This window comes from Spermophilus citellus, assembly GCF_964194105.1.
Source record: "Spermophilus citellus genome assembly, chromosome: 4".
Taxonomy (NCBI): domain Eukaryota; kingdom Metazoa; phylum Chordata; class Mammalia; order Rodentia; family Sciuridae; genus Spermophilus; species Spermophilus citellus.
This window is the reverse complement of record NC_138185.1, coordinates 67,190,255-67,206,588: the sequence shown is the minus strand read 5'-3', so window position 1 is coordinate 67,206,588 and position 16,334 is coordinate 67,190,255. Positions and strand designations below refer to the sequence as shown.

At 43.9% G+C, this 16,334-nt stretch overlaps 1 protein-coding gene across 1 annotated transcript in view; it reads right to left on the bottom strand.

Moving 5' to 3' along the window:
• Positions 1-228: 228 nt before the first annotated feature.
• ABHD2 (abhydrolase domain containing 2, acylglycerol lipase) overlaps positions 229-16,334 on the bottom strand; it is a 103,309-nt gene continuing 87,203 nt past the window's right edge. The window contains exons 7-12 of the mRNA XM_081289868.1: positions 15,072-15,164; positions 11,665-11,775; positions 9,731-9,800; positions 8,182-8,266; positions 3,074-6,267; positions 229-2,922 (exon numbers count right to left, since the gene is read on the bottom strand). Of these exons, the coding sequence (XP_081145994.1) occupies positions 6,071-6,267; positions 8,182-8,266; positions 9,731-9,800; positions 11,665-11,775; positions 15,072-15,164 (556 nt within the window). The 3' untranslated portion in view covers positions 229-2,922; positions 3,074-6,070. The remainder of the gene's footprint in view (positions 2,923-3,073; positions 6,268-8,181; positions 8,267-9,730; positions 9,801-11,664; positions 11,776-15,071; positions 15,165-16,334) is intronic.

The window sequence follows — 16,334 nt, the reverse complement described above, 5'->3', positions numbered from 1 at the left end:
CCATCCTCACTTTATCAGTTCTTGGCTTTTTTGCCTGGAGAGGATGGGCTTGTGAGGACTCGTGGGCTGGTCGTATTTTTGGTATCTGTGTGCAAGGTTGGGTTGACATCAGTTGTGAGGAAAAACTGGTGTTTTGTGCATTTCCATTAAGCCCATGCTTTGGTGAAGGCACATATAGAACCTACTTGGTTTTACCACTACACAAAGCACACACAGCCATGCCACATTTTTTAGACTTTATTTTTTTAAGTAAAGAAATTCAGTTGAATCAAAGATAACAAAATTACAGTTTTGTTTGTAATGATCTTTGTTCACCACCACACAGAATCATATAGAATCGAAAGTAATATGAGAACACAAAATGATCAAGGACACCATCATTTAGTATAATTTCTTAATAAAGGTAAATATCCTCATATTTAGAAAAAATTGCATTGCTAGTTGCGAATCTTAAACACCTCGGTGCTGAAGGATCCTGTTATTTCCCCCCAAAGATCCAGCAGTGTGGAGGCTTTCAGAACACAAACTCAAAAATACAATATTTTCAGGGCAGCATTTAAAAGTTTCAGAAAACCCAAAGAGAACAAAACAAAACGAAATGAACCAGAATCAGGAATGTGAAAGTGATGGTTCTCAAAAATCAATCTGAAGCAGATCTGCCAACAGAAGAATGTGGTTGAACCGAGTCTAACCAAGAAAAAGAGAGATGCAAACTGGCGCCCTCCCACCCCCCTCCCCCACCCCCACTAAGGCAGCTGCAGTGGCAGAAATCAGAAGCTCAGGTACAGTGAAGGTCTTCCTGAGGCAGTGGGAGAGACCCAGACCATCTGGAACTGGTTGGAAAGGTGACAGGATTCTACATGGACTTGTGCTTTAGGAAAACTAAAGTGGCCAGAATGAAAAAAAAAAAAAAAAAACTAACTCCTAATACCCAGGGACTTGGTCCACTTACATGGCCAGCCTGGGAGAGAAGTGGTTGGCACTGGGACCAAGCGGGTTGCAATTATTCTAGGCGACTGTTGGCTGCTGAATGTGAGTGGTCTGGGAGGAGAATGCCCATTGAGACTAGGGGTATTTCTGCAGATGCTATAGGTGGTCTGTCCCCAACTTATGGCAATAGTGGATTTCTTAGCTAATGGGGACCAAAAGGGAGAGAAGGTAGTTATGGATTTCATTACTAATTGATAGGAGTTCTAGTTAAAAGCTGAGAACTTTGTGAAACTCAGAATGTTTGACTTACTCCACCAGTGAGAAATTAACTTCAGCTTATTTATTAGCGATCCATGAAAGCTCTACCAGCATATGCCTGGAAAAAGGTTCAGAAAACATGGTGGACTGACTCTTCCAAAAGGGTAGCATCTATTCTGGGAGCCTGAGAATGGGGAGCTGGACTCCATGGCCTGAATTCAAGAGCCACGATGGAGGATGCTGGCTGCAGCACCCAGATGCGGCAGTAGCAGTGATGTAGGCACAGCTTTTGCTATGGATGGCTTTCCAGTTTTCTCTGCCAGCCAGCTTCAAATATAATTTGGCAAAAACAATCCTAGTTTATGAAGGATGGGGTACTTCCCTCTGCTAACAGGAGGAAGGAAAATTTGTCCCAATTGGTTGGCCTCTACATGCCACAGGCAGGCCACTTTTCATGACTTTTTGGAGCATCCAAGTAATCCAAAGACATATGCCAGAGATGAGGGGTTTTGGCCCATCTGGATCATGTCTATTGTTGAGGGGTGGGAGGTGGGGACAGAACATAATAAGGAGCCTGCAGGACACTTGAGGATACTTTCTGGTTTTGTTTCAAAATTCCATAGCAGAAGAATTTTAATTCTTCCACCATGATATTGTAATACCAGGGGATTTTCTACAGGTGTGGTAAGGCTTTTGGGCAAAGAAAATAATTCCAGATGATACTGTGACAGAATGCTGCAGCAAAATGCTTACTTATGACTCTCCTGCCTTCCTAAAGGATGAAGACACGAGTCCTTCATGTCTTCATGTCTTCATTGAGTGTCAGGACACTAGATGTGGTGTTTCAATGGTTTTTACTTTAAGTCAAGGCCACAGGAAAAGCCTCTCACATCTGGGACACCTGTGTGCTTGGCAAACACAAACAAGAACACACGTATCATTTCCTTGGAGCTGGCAAAATCCATCTCAAGTCACCTAGTTACAAAGAGAATTCTCATTTGATGTCAGAAGCTCAGCTGCCCACAAGTTCACTTCAATGAAGACTATGGGATAGAATGAAAGCCTGGGCAGGAAGGACTTCTGCCCTGGGCATTTTCCATGCTCTGCCTGATCACACTGAAGGATGAAGTTATTGTCCTCATCCTGATGGCCAGCACCTGCCATAGTCATGAGACTGCCCTTAGAATAGCAAGGATACTGCGATGACAACTCCCCTTGGGAGAGAAGCCAGTGAGACACAGGGCTTTAGAAGCTATCCAGGGGCCTAACCAGGAAAAGCTGAATGCACAAACTCCCTCATTCAAGTCCCCTCAAATAAGCTTTGGCCGATGACATGGCTGTTTGTTTCTACCTGCAAGGGCTTGAAAAGGCCAACTTCAGGCAAGTGTTCAACAAAGATCAGGCAAATGATATGTAAATGAAGTCATTTTAGGATGGCCTAAGATGAGGTGACAGGCTCAGGCATGTGAAGTGACTTGCCCACTTGTCCAATGTGAATCAGAGACATTAGGGATGAGAAGCTATGTCTCCTGGACTCTGGTTCCCTAATACCAGGTCAAGAAAGGAACATTCCTTTTTAGTGTATTTCCACTCTCACAGTGGGGCCTAAGGTTCCCTTATACCTAAAATGCTGCAGAGAAGTTAACAGAATATTGTAACAACAAATAACTCTCTATCTTCATTCTGGTCTGGAATCATTGGTGCAAACTCACCACAAAAAAGAGAAAAGGTTTTCTTCGAATCTGTTGAACTCCCTTTTTTTTTTTTAATATATTTTTTTTATTTTTTAGTTCTCGGCGGACACAACATCTTTGTTTGTATGTGGTGCTGAGGATCGAACCCGGGCCGCACGCATGCCAGGCGAGCGCGCTACCGCTTGAGCCACATCCCCAGCCCCTTGAACTCCCTTTTAACATACATGTATCAAAGAGACCCAATGCACTTTTTCAAGACAGACAATACTAATTTGACTGGGAGCAACGTCTTTAAATTATCTGGGGGGTGGGGGGAGCAGGGAGCACAACTGGAGAAGAGTGGGGTGCTTCTTTCCCTTGGTTTCTGACATATTATTCCTGCCACAGAATTGTCTAGATCTATGCAATTTATATCCTTAATTTGATTTCAAAATAGAATATTCAAACACTTTCTGAAAATCCAGGCTTGTTTCAGCCCAGCTAAGACCTTCATAGCAAGAAGAGCATTCACATTATCATCAGAAAGGAATGACTTTGGGAAAAAAAGCGAGGAAGCCCAGAGAAAGGAGAAAAGATGACCTACATATAAAGTGCTGCTCCCTCATTTATTAGGCAAGTTTGCATCTCTACATTCAGTGCCTCTGTGCTCTCATTCAGGGACAAACAAGAATTTTCCTGTAAGACAGCCACAGTCATATTCTCATTTCCATGCCTGAGAGCCTGAAGCTTGAATAAAGGGCTTCAGTTGATTTCATGTGAACCAAAATGGAATGTAAGTGCTATTCAGAGTTCCACACTAAAGAGATTTCAGCTGGGACGTGGCCCCCCAGTCCTGGGGGTGGGGAATTCCGGCTGTGTGGCAACAAAGGCTCTGCCCCAGCCTGCCTCTCCTGGGGTGGGAGGCTTCCAGGCCTGCCATACAGGCCAGCTCCTGGGACAAGCCCCCGCCCCCCTTCCTGTGTGTGAGGCCTCAGGACTGTTCTTCTCCTGGAGGGAGGGGTACCTGGGCCACTACTTCCACAGCAGGTCAAGGATGTGGCCTCAAACAAGTGAAAGGAGCCCCTCACTTCCAAATGCCGATTCCATCCTATTAAGTTATTGCTTGATGGACCTATTTTAGTAAAAAGTCTGAGAAACGAAAGTATGGCCCTAAACCCAGATTACAGATGTGGGTGGTGGAGAGAAAAGCAACAGAGGAGAAAGACTAGCTTCCAAATCGAGGCATAGATGATAAAGTGCCAATTTGTGCTAAAAGAACATGAAGAGGAGATGCGTTAAAGAAATGTCAACTTGGGGGGGAAGTTGTAATGACAGGATTTAGCAAGTGTGAGAAATTATACCAAGACAAAGTCAAGACCACAGTAATCTCAGTCTTTTGAGATAATGGCTGTTTCTGATGTTATTAGGATGATCTGGTGATTGTCAGAAAACAACTTCAGGTTACAGATGTAATTGTCACAGTCACTTGGGCCAATGCCCAAACTGTGGCCACAGGGGCTGGCATTCAGGTGCCCAGGTGGCTCCCTTTATTCCTTAAACATCCACACAGACCACTTATTCCAGTCTGTCCTGGAGCCAAAGGAGATGCAGCAAAGAAAATATATTTTTTTAAAGTATTCAGGCAATTTCACTCATAGTTCTATTTAATTCCAGATAGCAACTGCTGATTTTTCAAAGTACAGGGTTCTTAGATCTTCAAGTACCACAGGATGGGAGAAAAGAAGTACTTGAAATCTATAGTGACATTTCCACTTGAAAAGACATTTCAGAAAGATCTAGCCAACCAACAACAAATAGAGGCTATTCATTTAAAAATCCAGTTTCAAAACAACACCCTCTTTGGTTGGAAATATCTTTCTTCTTCAAACTCGGATCCAACTTTTGAATTGTTTAGTATCAAAAGCCAGAGTTAGAGGGACCTGGGTTAAAAAAACTAAAATTACAATTAAGTGCTCAAAAGACCCCCAAAATCTCTTTATATGAAATGTGGGGGTGGCGGGGGTGGGGTGGGGTGGGGGGTGGCGGATAGGGAAAAAGAAAGGTAAATGCTTAGCCTAGGAGAAGAGCTCCCAGCCTCGCCTGGAGGGATGTTCTCTCAAAGCTCAGTAAACTGAGTTTGTCATTGAACTTAGGACTGGTGGTCATCTCAGCAATCTACCTGGTCCAAGTCCCTCATTTCATAGGCGAAGAGACTCAAGTCCAAAGAGACTTATCCAGGGTCATATAGCAGGTGAGAATCAGAGCCAGGGCTCAGCCCAAAGGCCCACTCCCACTCAGGGTCCTTTGTGGGGACACTACACTGATTACACAAGGGCAGCTATGCAACAGGCCTTGCTGCTCTGGAGGCCCCTGGGAGCAAAGAGACATCAATGACGATGAATTTCAATAAAATGAGCCACCAAGATGCTTCTAATTTAAAGGCGCTATAGAACAATGTGTCCCAAATTTGCCTCGCGATGAGAATCCCTTGGGGCACTTGTCAAAAATTAAAATCTCCAGGCTCCTTCCCAGACCCAATGAGTCAGCCTTTCTAAGGGGAGGGACCTGGGAGGCTGAATTTTTAACAAGTGTCTCAAGCAACCCTCAGCAGTGGCAACAAGGTATGAGGGGACTGTTCTAGTGGATGGTGAGGGAGGAAACTTGGCTTGTGACTCAAGTGGAATTTCCTTTGCCATTTAAGAGGCTGCACTCTGGCCTGGGAATTGCAGGCTCCCAGGTTCCTGGGCCGAGTCACATCTTCAGCATTGGCCCAGAATGGTGAGCTTTTGTCAGGGTCTACATAGGACACATACAACCACCACGAAACGACATATATCCTTCACTGTTCTCAGGGAAAAGCCTTTTGATTGGCAAAGCAGAATGGCTGTTCAGACACATTTTTAATAGGGAAACTAGATGTAATTGGCTTAAAAGCAATCAGAAGCTGAAAAAACCAGACAGAAGGGTGAGAACCCTGTCATTTGTCACCATGGCTAACAACGCAATGGAGAAAACCAGTAACTAAGCACAAAAATAGCCTGGAGCTCCCAGGGAGAGCCTCCTACTCGAGACACCTGTGCATGATGGGGCCCCGCTGATGATCGGAGGTCAGGTCCAGGTCGATGAGGGAGATGGGAGACCTGAAACAGCGGGCAAGGGGACGCGGGTTCCAGAGGAGGGTCGCTGGAGCGCGCCAGAGTCCAGAGGCCTCACTCCAGCTCGGCCTCCATCTGCTCCGTGTCGGAGCACTGCGACTTGTTTCGTTCCCACTGGCAGATGGCATTCGAATACTCCACCACCAGCTTATCCATCCACGTCAGGGGTTCGGGAAACAGCACAGAGCCCTCAAAGAAGCCCAGGTGGCCCCCATGCAGAGGCAGCACAAACATGACATTCTCCCGTTTCTCTGCAGGGGAAAGGCAGAGAGTTACCGCACTCTAGTTAGCTTCAGGCAGGAGATGTGAAGGGGAGTGAGCTGGCTGGGATGGCCTGGGCTTTGCTAACAGGGAAGAATCATCTAAGTGGGCATCTAACCTCTGCTCTCACTGCCTTGTTCACCAAAGTTGGCCAGCCAAGACAGTGGAACCTAGCTAGCTTTGGGACCGGCATGCCTTTGGGAAGAACAGGCACTGGCTTTAGAAATCCTTGGAACTCTTTTAAGTGGTTCTCAAACTTGGCTGCATATTAGAATCACCTGGGAAGCTTTTCAAGCTCCCTAAGTCTAGGCTGCACCCAGACTAATTAAATCAGAGACTCAGGGGTGGGAGGAGAAGAATGAGCAAGGGAGGGGAACCCAGGCACGGGTATTGCTAAAGCGCTCCAGGTGTTCGGTTATGCTTCCCAATTTTGTGCATCTGGATCCACCTGGGGTATCTTGTTAAAATGCAGTTCTGATTTAATAATCTGAGGGTGGGCGGACCCTAAGGAGAGGTTCATAACACTCAGAGTGTTATTTCCTTGAGAACAAGGAGAATTCAACAGAGTCGATCATTTTTCATCCCACTCATTTATCTTTGAGACTAAGACTTAAAGCTGCAAGTTGTGTTAAAGCCTGAGCTGCCAATGCCACATGCTAGACAGCCATTCTGGGTTAATGACCTAGAGCTTGACTTTCTGATTCCATATTTAGGTTGATCCCACACAGGCTAGTAAAGGCCACTACCGAAAATGTGTGTACATGGGGCAGACAGGGGCAGCCAAGTTTAACAGGAAGCACCTGTCTTCCCAGGGGAATGACTGAAGGGCCCCCTGGCTGGCTTTCCAGGGCTGTTTTCTAGTCTTACCCATTTAATTCTTGCTCTTCAGTTGCTGTTTTGTAAGTTTCTATGTGACAGCACTAGCGCTGTGAACATCACTTAGAGCTCCAGAAGGGGACAAGTGCTGTTGCTTTCTCTCACTGCCATGCACGTGGCTGAGTGGGTTGCACTTGTGCAGTGAGTCTGTGGTTGGATGGGGGTTGACGGGAGACAGCTCCTTATCAATGTGACACTTGTCCTACACACAGCCTCCGACCTGGGCAGTGTAATAGGGCCCTGGCAGTGGTTCCTTTGTCTGCTCTACGATTTACTCTCCTGAGGGTCATGGGAGAACCAGAGGTATAGCTCTTCCTTCTGGTTATTATATGATATTTGCAAGATTCATATAATGGTTTCAATGTCCCTTTCATGCACCAAGTGGTCATCAGTGAGGAGTGTGGAGATGATGTCCTAAGGATCTGAAATTACACTGAAAAATAGCTGTGCAATTTCCTATCAAATCCTCCTTCTAAGCTCTCTGTGCTTTCTCTTTCTCCTACCCCACTGAGGATGGAACCCAGGGCTTTGGGCATGCTAGGCCAGCACTCTATTTTCCCTTTTAGCTTCTTATTCAGCACGAAATGAGACTGTGCTCACATGAGGCACAGTAACATTTCCATGAGCAACATTCTTTGCCATTTCAGTTGCTTATATTTTTATCCCTAAAGCAGATGGAGAGGCTGTCACCAGAGGTAATAGAACTGGCTTTTTTTTTTTTTGTTTTGCTTTTCAGGTCAAATTTTACATGTACATATCTCTTAAGTCAAACTCTCCTACTTAATGAAACCATAACTCTGAGACAATAATTCTGCAGAACACCAGGTGAATCTCCCCCCAAACTGTCTTGGTGATGGACATCAAGGATGGTTCTGGCTCCTGAACGATGATACTCTGCCTAGGCCCTTCACAACTCCAGAACTTGGAGGATAGGCATGAACTGTCCTTCCCTGAAGAGGTTGGTTCCCAGAGCTAAAGGAATAGTGAATTTGCTGAGTGGTTGGGGGAGCAGAAGAAGAAACACTTACCTGAAAGGGCCTTTGGAATGGTTAGAAGGCTTTCATGCACCAAGGGATCATCAGCTGCATTAACCAGCATGAGAGGCACATAAATCTACAACAACAAAGAGTTGAATGAAATGATCAATTTCCCTTTTCCAGATCCCATTGATTTAAGGTTCAGAATCACTACCAGACATGTCTTTGAAGCAAAAGGAAGAGGGTCACAGATTGGCTTGCTAAACAGATGGGATAAGGATGCCTGGTATTCACTGGCAGCAGGCTGAGTTACAGGTGCCACTGTGATCATCACCTGGCAGCAGGTATGTGCAGGGGCAAAGTTCCCAGTGTTCTCAGGTACCGAAGAGAGGGGAGTGCCGAGTGGCATTCACTGTCAAAATAATTCTGATTGGTCTTCATAGTGTTTCAAATTAGTCACACATTTTAGAAAAATGACTTTGCCAAGAGTTATGTGCCTACTCATTTGGTTTATACTGTGGGAAAGGAAAATGAAGTGCACTCCATTCCAGACAAAAAAGACTTTCCAGAATAATCTGAAGGTTGAAATTATGAGTAGACTGGTGAATAGCTGGGGATCTTGGCAGGATTGCATTCACTATCCACTTTAGCAAAACAGCCAATGGTCTCCTTTTGCATTTGAGTGGAAATGGTGTTGACGTGGCACTCAGATTTTCCTGAACAGCCATGCCTAGTGAATGGCTGTGCTCTCCTGGAACTTTCTGATATTGGCTATACACAGCTCAACATTTATATAATGGCTTAAATAAATATGCCCAAAGCTGGGGTGATGATGCTAAAGTAGCTGGGAAGGCTACTAAAAGAGCAGAACTTTGATACACAATTATCTGCTATAGCTGGGGAAATGGTGAGCCAAACCAGCAGGTGGACCCTGACAGAGATAAATGAGAAGTTCTGTGATTGTATAAAAAAGGCAGTTGTGCCAAGAGAATAAGAGAGACTGGCTTGGTGATGGGCTAGGTCAAAAAATATGTGGGAATTTTGATTAGCCACAAATTTAATACACACACTTATTGTAGCTGCTAAAAAAAATGCATTGATGCAAACCAGTCTACTTGATCAACAGACATGCTCTTCATTATTTGGATAAATACATCCATTTGACTCTATACTCACTGGATCATGGCAGGAATTTGGAATTCCATTCTAGGCACCACACTAACAAAATACACAATAGCCAAAAAGAAGGGTTCAGGATGATAAGAAACCTGGAGCTCCCATAAAGAATAATGGTAGAAACTGGGTAGGATTACACTACCAAAGGGAGTCTAAGAAAAAAATGGGGTGTTGCAGCAATATTAAAGGCTTTCATATAGATTTGGGAGCAGCCTGGTCTAAGGGGTGGTTCTGGGATTAGTGTATGGTGGTCACAGAGGGACACACTTTGGTTTAATTAAAAAAAAAAAAAGAGTCAAAAACTAGAACAGATCCAGCTAGAGTCTGGCTGAGCTTCCACTAGGAAATTTAGGAGGTATATTTTTGTACCATGGATGGAGCTGGGTGGAGTGACACGAATTCTGAGCCAGTGTTGTCTACTCACCCTGTGCAGGTACCTCATGCAGCTTTCTTCCTCATAATACTCTTTCAGGGAGTTATAGCCATGGAACTTCCTGGAACATAACAAAAAAGAAAGAAAAAAAAAAAAAGAAAAGGAAAAAGGACAAAACAACATTTGTCATAAGATGGAAATATTGAGCTGATTATTATCTAATTCTCACGCTAACTCACTGCATTGGTAGAATATGCACAGGCAGCCAAGTCTGGTCTAAATGCTGAGTTGATTTTATTACCACTCTAGTTTCTATATTAACTTGTCCTATCAGCAGAACAGGTAGCAGTGTTTAGGGTCAAGAATGCTGGCTTTGGCATCTGAGTTCAAATCCTGGCTCTGCTACTTACTGGCTGCGTGACTTCAAGAGAATGGTTCATCCTGTGTAAAATAGGTCTGAAAACAGGAACTTCTTGATGGTGCCGCAATAGTTATTACACTTAAGTGCTACTAGCCTGGTAACTGGCTGAGAGGAACAACTCAGTGTCATCTATAATTATTAGTGGATGTTACATCATTTGAAACATCAATGAAACCATAAATCACCATAGACAAAGAAACTTAATTCAAAGGCTACAACTTTCTTTTCAAAAGAGTTCTTATTGGTCACTTAAATGGGAATAAAATGTGGAGCAGTAATCAGAGACAAATTGACACTTAATAAAACGTTCAGTGCACCAGCCTGAAAGTCTTGTAGTTTTTTTTTTTTTTTTTTGAACTAGGATTGAACCTGGGGCACTTCTACCCCCAGCTGTTTTTGACATCTTTGCCAAGAAAGCTCAGGCTGGACCATCAGGGACTCTTGCTGTGTAGACATCATCTCCAGTACCTCTGTCCCTGTGAAATCTGTCCCTTCTCATCCTATTCCTCCAGTATGACTGGTGAGAGATCTGTGAGGAGGTTGCCAAAACTGATACGAATCCGCTACTACCCAACATGATTATGAAGGAAGAAATTTACAAAGAGTTGAGAACATTCTCTTTTGGGCTTAAAAATTGAGAAGATGAATTGAGAAATTAAAATTATTTTTTTTTCTTATTAGACACCACAGTAAGTCACATGCCCCATCTTAAGTGTGGGGGAGTATGGTTCCTTCTACTCTTTTTGAACATACCAATAATTTCCTAGTGTCTATTTCCCTTGAGAAACTATTAACAAGCACATTTCAAGGCTACTTGGTGTAAGAAGGCTACTAAAATCTTGAGAAGAAGAAAAGTAGAGTTTTCATGTCCTCAGGCCTTTCTCTCCCTATCTATTGGATAAATACCTGTTTGCTTTAGGTCACATCAAAGGTATCAAATGATTATTTAAAAAGGATGATCTTTTGTGGTCAGAGATCCACACCTTTTCCAGCTAAGGCCAACTTCAGTCAGACACTACTGGCAGCAGGAAAGAAGACACTGTGAGGGTCGTATTACAGGCGCCAGGAGGGGCCAGGCAGGTGGAGAGAAAACAAGTGAAGTAGGCAGGGTTTGCATCTTACACAGAGACGTCTCCAGGCCCCAACGTAAGAGGCTCTGTCCATTTTGCTTGACACACACAGCTTTCTTGGTCTTTGTTTTTTTTTTCATTTTTGATGGTAACGTCACTTCCTTTCCTTCCACTGAGAAGGCAGGTTTATGTGACATCTGATCTTGTCCTGGTCCTGAGGCAGAACAGCCAGGGGAAGGACTGAGGGTGACTAGGGTGTGCACACCCAGCCCCTTGACTCATGTCAACTGTGCCATGTAGGACGAGTTGTCAGACCCTCTACCTATTTCTCAAGAAATTAGAATTTTTCTGTTAAATCTGTTTTTAAACACTGGCTGCTTATTCCCTTACCACTAAAGTGGGAAAAGCAAAGAGCTGTGCTGGGCAGAGGTGGCCTGCAGCTTCCCACCTGGCGGCCCACCCCCGAGCATTCCTCTCCAGCTTCATGGACCTACCTCATCACGTTGTCATCAATCTGCATCAAGGATGTAGCTGTGTAGAGCCGGCTCAAGTCCGTGTCCTCCAGGCTCTGGGGTTTCTTCACATGGTCTCCAAAAAGAGCTTGCCTTGGGGGAAGACACAAAAGCAAGGAGAAATTGATCAAATGATATCATTCTATTGAATGCATGTATGAACATGTAATAATGAATCCCACTATTATGTATAATTATAATACACCAATCAAATTTAAAAAAATCACATGCAGAGAGAAACCAACAGAGCCTGCTTCCATGTCCAGAGGCAAGTCTGGAGAGTTGTGACCACATGAACCAGAGTCCATGTGGTAAGTTAGAAACATCCTTTCAGCCTTTAGAATGTCCTAGAGGATGAACCTGAGTGGTGATTTTTGAAGAACGTTCAGAAAGATGAACACAAAGACCTTACTGTCCTCTTGGGGGCACTAGAAAAACTAAAGATTGTGTGTTTGAAACTAGCTGAATATTACAGGACCTCAGCACAGAGGAGGTATCAGGATGAGTCCTGTGGTGAGTGGTGGGTAGTGACTCACCACTCACCCTTACATTGGTATTGACAATGACTCCTTTGGCAGGGCCCCTTGTCCTTTATGAGCCATTTATGTTGCTTAACAAGGAAGACAACGATAACCTATTCAGCATTTGGGTAAATCAACATCACCCAAAGACTTAGCTAAAAAGCTGTATAAGATCATTCCTTGGTATCCATGTGCGACTGGTTCTAGGACACCTCCCCACCCCAGATAACAAAATCCATGGATGCAGATAACAAAATCCATGGATGCTCTAGTCCCTTCCATAAAATGGTGTAGGATTTATTTAGTGTGTGTGTGTTTGTGTTTTATTTTGGGTTGGGGTCTCACTGCGTTGCCTAGCCTGGCTTTGAACTCCTGGGCTTAAGTGCTTCTCCTGCCTCAGCATCCTGAGAGCTGAGATTACGGATGCACCCACAAACATGCCTTGCTTTAGGATTTGCACATGACCTATGCCATCCTCATGAATACTTTAAATCATCTATAGGTTACTTATAGTAATTAACACAGATGCTACGTAAAAGTTGTTGTATTGTTTAGGAAACAATGATAAGAAAAGTCTGTACATGTTCAGGACAGATACAACCTTTGTAGGTCTAATATTTTTATCCACTGTTGGTTGAAACAGGGGATGAAGAGCTCATGTAGATACAGAGCCAACTGTATTCAGTACAGTGGTTATTTCTAGGGAGAAGCAGATCCATCTTGAGAGCAACACAACAAAGGGGTCAAAATGTACATGGTAGCCTGCTCTTCCCAGCAAGAACTCTCAGTCACACAGCTGAGGGAGGAGTGAGTTTGCTTTGAGGTTTGGTTCTATAGTAGGAAAGTGTCATTACAGAAACTCAGTGTTCTGTATATTTTCACAACCTTTCCAAAAGAAGACAGATACATTACTCTAGCACTTATTTTTTTTCGAAAGATAATTAGGAAGGGGCTGGGGCTGTAGCTCAGTGGTAAAGTGCTTGCCTCACATGTGTGAGGCACTGGGTTGATCTTCAGCACCATGTAAAAATTAAAAAAGATACTGTGTGTTCATCTACAAATAAATAAATATTTAAAAAAAGATAATTAGGAAGATTATCTTATATATCTATGGGACAGGGTTCACAAGTTAAAGTGTTTTAAAATTTTAGAGTATCTGGATTTTTTAAAAAATAATGTTTAGTTGTTGATGGACCTTCATTTTATTCATTTGTTTATATGCAGTGCTGAGAATTGAACCCAGGGCCTCACACATGCTAGGCAAGTGCTCTATCGCTGAGCCATAATGCCAGCACAGTATCTGGCTTTTTATAGAAAAAGTTTAAAAGATAAATATACTTATGCACATTTTTACAATTTGTTAAGAATCACATAATGAACTTTACAGACCACTTATTTATTTATTTATTTAATTTTTTTTTAATATTTATTTTTTAGTTTTCGGCAGACACAACATCTTTGTATGTGGTGCTAAGGATCGAACCTGGGCCGCACGCATGCCAGGCGAGCCACATCCCAGCCCCTACAGACCATTTTAGTAGCAAGACCAAATTCTTTAGCAAAACAGATCTTGTTTGGAAGGAGTCTCGCTTGAAGTGTAGAGGGCAGAGGATCTGGATGTGGCCTTGGTGCCCTGACTCTGCCCCTTCTGGAATAATGACTCTGGCAAATCTCCGGAGCACCCACTCAGTTGAGTCACACCCATCTCAGTACATGGCTGATGCTCAAACTACATGAACTGAATGCAAATAGTTGATTATTATAGTACAGGGACATAAATGTCCCTCTGTTCTGTATCCACCCAACATGAGGACCTAAGGATATGCCTGGCAGCTTGGCAGCCTGAAGGGCTATAAGCCTCAGCCTTGCTCAGGCATCAGGTGAACCATTCACAGGAAGCGCCACCTGGGGTCAGGCTGGAATGGGCAGCACAACATCTCCATTTATTTATTTATTTAGGTACCAGGGATTGAACCCAGGGGTATTTAACCACTGAGCTACATCACCAACAACCCCCTTCTCCCCTTTTTTAAAAATGTTGAAACAGGGCCTTGCTAAGTTGCTTAGGACCTTGCTCAACAACATCTCCTTTTAACCATTGAAAAAAAGAGACTAAGAGCTGGGCATGATGGTGGACACCTATAGTCCCTGCTACTCAGAAGGCTGAGGCAGGAAGATCACTTGAGCCTAGGAGTTCAGGGCCAGCTTGGGCAACACAGTGAGACTACTTCTCAAACAAAAAACCCAGAGATTACAAAATCGATCACTTAGCTTGATTGCTTTTCCTAGTATAGTGACAAAAATCCCTCCAAAGTGTAATTTTTGAGTGCTCATTATGTGCCAGGCTCTGGGAAAAATCCAAACAAGCCCAAGCCCTCCAAGTCTTCCCATGTAGTTTAAGACCCAGGATTCACACAGGGGAAGCTGTAGAAAAGCAACCTGGCAGAGGATGAGACCTGAGATGGGCCTTAAAGGATGGGCTGGGTCTGCAAGCAGAGATGCTGGGAAAGGCAGTCATCAGGGAGGAAGAAGAGATGGTAGCAAAAGTAGTAATGATAATGACATAATTATTGCTAATATTCGTCGCAGGCTCCTGTTCTCCAGGCACTGCTCTAAGTGCTTGATGGGTTAACCTGGGAAGGCAGGATGAGCACGATGAATGTGGAGCAGCTCCAGCCTCGAGCACGCAGGAGCTGACACTTCAACCTGAGCCTCCTGTCACAGCTGCTTGGGCAGAACCCCAAGGGCCACCACCCTGTTGTTTTTTTGTTTTGTTATTCTGGACAAACAGAATTCTGGCTTTTAGTGATTCCCAAAACAGCTCAGAAAGCAGCCATGTGTCTCCTGAGAGAATGGAAAGGGCCATACCTGTGTGAGAGAATGATCTTCTTCATGTTGTCAGCCATGAGGAAGTTGTAGAAGCGCCGGCACTGGTCCCACTGCATGAAGGTTTCCTGGGCCCTGAAAGAACCATGGAGAGTGAGAGGGATGTGGTGGGGAGGCTGGGGTGGGTGCAGGCCAACTGGGGGCTCGTGCTGCTGCAGTGAGATACTATCATGGAGAGCTCTGGTTGTTCAGATGCTGGGACAGAGGCTTTGATGTGCATTGCTCAAACTTCTGTAGAGAGACCAGTGGAGGAACCACCATGTGCCCTTGAAGCTGATCTCAGCAGGACCAACTAGGGCCAGAGAGACCCTATTATTTGTGAACTATGCTCCTGACACTTGTCCAGCCAGCCTTCCCTTAGTCATAGAACTTTCCATAGTCTGCTTTGATGGCCATTTGAATACTTTCTCCATTTGACTTCCTACCCTGCAGGCAAAATTATCTGGCTTAACCCATTTTGTTCTATCATCCCAGATGTGAAATTTCCATAAAAACTCAAATATAATATACAATTATGTAATAATAAAACCATAATATTATAATAAAAATAATACAAAATATAATAATATATAAACTCTACATTATGATTTCCAACCAATTTTAATGCACCTGTGTCAATTTAATTGCAATATTTGCAGAATTGAAAACTTGGGATTTAATGGGTTAATATTGGGAGCCTCTAAGGTGAGGGTGGATGTGAAGTTTGGTGCAGAGAAAAACCTAAAAACAATTTCTCTTGTTGCTGTTTGAAAGGCAAAAGAAAATCATAAAATCTGACCTTATCCAAGCAAACCTTTTTTTTTTTTTTTTTTTTTTGATTAGCCTTAGAATATCAGAGTGGTGAGGAGACAGAAGTGAAGGCAGGGAGGCCAGTGACACCCCCTAGGCACAGGGGAGCTGGCTGGGAAGTCGTTCTGCTGTTAGGGCTATACACGGTTAGCCTACCAGTTGAGGGTCATCTTTGACCCACGTAATTGTGGTACTAGGCTAGAAATAGTGTCCTTGTTTCCAGAGCCCGAGCTTGGCCATCACCCTATGAGGGAGGCATGGGAACACTGCTGGCCTTGTTTACAGGTCCCCTTAGCCTGATGTCCATGCCCACGTGACAGATGAACAAACCCAAAGGGCTCGTTTCCACCATGGGAACTTGGTCCTCCCCACTCAATGCTCTCCTCCTGGGTATGAATCCAAGCAGGCCACTTTTGGTCCACATCAATTAAAAAGAAAGTTTCATTTTGCAGATTT